Here is a 3,782-nt window from a genome sequence, read left to right as displayed (position 1 = left end):
CTAAAATTAAAGTAAAGATTCTCGTGAGAACATAATAGATTCTTCATTTTCGTATTTAACCGATTTTTAAAGAATTTTGAAGAGAAGGAGTTGCATAATACCCGTGTTAGAGCGAAAAACAAACACAACTATTCTAATATTAAGATTGATTAACTTATAGATTTGAAAAATCAAACTAAGTTTAGTTCCTCTAATGCACGGAACAAAATAAAAATGGTAAAAACTTTCACTTTGATTGACCTTTACTAGAAATAATCATGTTTTTATTAATCGTATATATCTTGAAAATGGAATTGTAGTTCATGTGTGAAGCTGATAACACTTAACAGTGTGTGAACATAAAAATTAAGTGATGGGGTATCATACTCAATCAAATAAATAAGCTAAAATTGAATGAACATTTTAAATAGTTTTATTAGGATGGGGTTTCTCTAAATTAAAAAATAATCCATAAATGATTGACAGTTCAATAATTATAGAAAATTAAAATTGATTCTATGAGATGATCCAAAGACGTAAAATGCAACAGCTTGATCGCCATCGACCCTTTGTCCATAAAAACTTCCACGCTGGAGAAAAACGCGTGTACACTTGCATCATAAATTGATTTCTATAAAAACTAAAATCGTTACGAATAATTTGTTTACGACTTGATTCATCCGAAATAAACATGAAAACTTTCGTTGCCGTTTTGTTAGGAATTATTCTAAATGGAGTATTTTGTAAACCTACCGATAAAGGTAAGTTTTATAATTAAGAATGTATGTTAAGTATGTTTTGTTAAATCTCTAGGATCTTCAAGTATAATTTGAATGTTACATTTTAAAATAAATTTTTATGTAGGGACGAAGAGATTATACTTATTCATATTTCCACCTTAAAAGGTGAACACTTTCGAAATGAGCAATCTAGAACCATTGATTTAAGAAATATGACCTTTTATTCCCATGAGAATGTGTTTGTTTTGATCAAAGTTTAAAAACCAGACGATCGTTTAAACCGAGGATGGGATACAACCTCTTTGTTTGTCATAAACTTAAAAAAAAAATAATCAACTATTCATTTTTTTTTATATTTTACATTTTTGTAAAAAAAAAAAGTTTCGAAAAATCTAACCAACATGTATTGATTTATGATATCTTAAAGAAGTTTAAAACTATAAATACTTCTTTTGTTAAAAATTTCATACATTGTTATGGATACTTACTAAAATTTAACTAAACCATATCCAAATTGCAGTTTTTAGGCTTTGAAATACGACGAGAAGTCATTAAACATGAATCTATGATACTGTCTTTAGTTAATGATCTAAATAATTAAATAAAACCAGGGGGATTACCGCATTGAATTTTTATGTGTGAATAAACATCATATATTCCTTAATATTAAGTATATTAACCTTACCACATCTTCTTATATCTTCTTAGAAGTTACTCTTTATGAAGTGTTTCTAAAATTGACTGCAAATATACGTTTGTAGTGTAGAAGAGTATTGATATTTATATGGTTCACTCGTATCTTTATTCCAAATAAAACCATAATTTACAATTACAAGGTACTCTAAATTGAAAATAACACTATTTTATTTTGTGTGTGCGAAGCTTTTTTATATTTACCTTTTTCATAAATGCCCAAACCAATCTGAATTGGCTTTCATTCTGAAAAGATAAGTTTGTTCTCACATACAGAAGATATATGTTGACTTAAATTTTTGATACAATTTTGTAGCCAAACACAAAAAGTAATATATAAATACAGCCTTAGATAATTGGTTTGCGTTAATTGCTGAACAATTCGTTGCAATTTTCAAAACGAAAAGCATATTTTTCTCTTTGAATTAAATTTCCGGTACAAACATCATTTCTACTATATCATCTCTAATTTGTAGCACCACATATGGAGCCGTGCGTTGATCCGTTAAACTGTCTCCATGGTGTCCTTATGCATGGCGACAACGAAGTCGGTGATTCTCATAAAACAGAAGACAATTATCTCAAATTCAAGCCAGTTTTAGAAACAGGTCCAAAACAAAAGTCAGGACCACAAGATGCCGAGGAAACATTTCACGGCGCTTTAATGCACGATGATAAGGATCATCCAAATAACCATAACGAGGATAAAACGAAGCAGCCAAAGAAGCCAGTGGAATCGTTTGGACCCAAAGAAACTAATAAACTTATGCATGATGTAATGCATGGCGACACAGAAAAGTCGCATGAACATGTACATGAAAAGATACCAGTTGAAATCACTAACAAAGACCCTAGTGGTCCACCAGACGCCGAACAAATGATGCATGGAAATCTAATGCATGGAGGAGAAAATGTTGAAAATCATCATGTGCACTCACGACCAGAGGAAACAACACAAAAATCTAAAGGTCCCATGGACCAAAACACACTAATGCACGATCTCATGCATAGTGGGGAGCATGTCGATCATTCGGAAGAAAAAGCGAATGTTCCAGCTGCTCCATCAGGGCCCAACTCAGAGACACTGCATGGCATACTGATGCATGGCGACTCTGACATTGGACATGATCATGGCCACGATCACAACGAGTCAAAAAATGTGCCTTTTAAATTTGATATTGACGAAATAAAGAAGCTTGGGATTGATCCTGAAATTCTTAAAACAGTATTATCAGAAGACCAAGAGGATTACAGCAAATGGCAAACACAAAAATTATCAGATACAGATGACGATTATTACAAAGGAACGTATGTGTCCATTTCAGATTCTAGCCTCGCAGACATTGAACTCATGAAACAAAGGTATATAAAACACGAATTGAATTCTGAAGAACAAAAAGAATTCGATGCTTATGTTAATGCTAAAGACAGTGACTTAAATTCCGATGAGATGGCATCAAATTTGGACTTAGACTCGATTGAGCATGACACTGGTGACATGCATCATGATTTAGAACTGATTGGAAGTACCCAACCTATCAATGAAATACACAGTTCTCACAAACACAGACGATGATATTTCAGTAAATAACTCGTACTTAAAGACAACGTTCAAATTATTGTTTTTATATGAGTGTCGAGTTTTGTGTTATTGCATGGAATATGCGTTCATACGCAGTTTACGTACAATCCGGAAAGAAATTAAATTTAATGTTAAGAGCTTTGGAAACAGGGCGACACTCTAGACTCTCACCAAGTCTCTTTTATACATAATTTCTATGTTTCCGTTGGTTGCAATTATTGAGTTAACTACACATTTAACCTTTAAACTAAGTTGTGCTAAAATTGGTGTTTTTAGGATGATCGAATTTTGAAGCGTTTTAAAATAAACAGCTTAGTGCTGTATCAGACTATTAAGACAACAATCACAAGACAAGCTTAATCACTTTCGCATAGCATGAAAATGAAATTGCTACACAAATAAGATTTTTTAGGGTCTAAAGAGTTTTGCAATGACACTATAATAAAATATAAACGAATAAGATGTAATCATTTTGTAAAGAAAGACAAATAAATCAACACAACAATAACCTTCTTATGAGGCGGTCTTTTTCCCAAATGCATATAACATTGAATTCAACATATGGAAGTTGTTCGGGTAAATATAGATAGGCCCTTTCAAATTCGAAACAGGAATAAATGATTTGATATTGGTAGATGAAAGGTATACTTTATTGTGACAAGGTGATTTTAAGTATCCCCTAAAAAGTGCTCGGGGTAATATAGACGAACTTAAAAAAAAAAAAAAAGGAATAATATTCTAAGACATTAACTAATTTTTTAAATATTTTTGACTGTTTTCTTTTTCTG

The 3,782-nt window shown here is 31.6% G+C and overlaps 1 protein-coding gene across 1 annotated transcript; it reads left to right on the top strand.

Annotated features, from left to right (window-relative positions):
• The first annotated feature begins 582 nt into the window (after positions 1-582).
• LOC134712227 (uncharacterized) lies at positions 583-3,500 on the top strand. Its single transcript, XM_063573569.1, has 2 exons — positions 583-740; positions 1,889-3,500. Exons 1-2 carry the CDS (start codon positions 671-673, stop codon positions 2,986-2,988), a joined length of 1,170 nt encoding a protein of 389 aa, XP_063429639.1. The 5' UTR covers positions 583-670; the 3' UTR covers positions 2,989-3,500.
• The last annotated feature ends 282 nt before the right edge of the window (positions 3,501-3,782 follow it).

The sequence above is a fragment of the Mytilus trossulus genome, chromosome 3 (genome assembly GCF_036588685.1).
Source record: "Mytilus trossulus isolate FHL-02 chromosome 3, PNRI_Mtr1.1.1.hap1, whole genome shotgun sequence".
In the NCBI taxonomy this organism is placed as follows: domain Eukaryota; kingdom Metazoa; phylum Mollusca; class Bivalvia; order Mytilida; family Mytilidae; genus Mytilus; species Mytilus trossulus.
This window is presented reverse-complemented; position numbering and strand designations above follow the sequence as displayed.

Coding starts and splice junctions, on each gene's coding strand:
- LOC134712227 (XM_063573569.1), top strand. CDS start 671: ATGAAAACTTTCGTTGCCGTTTTGTTAGGAATTATTCTAAATGGAGTA. Junction 741..1,888: donor TTGTAAACCTACCGATAAAG/GTAAGTTTTATA, acceptor TCTAATTTGTAG/CACCACATATGGAGCCGTGC.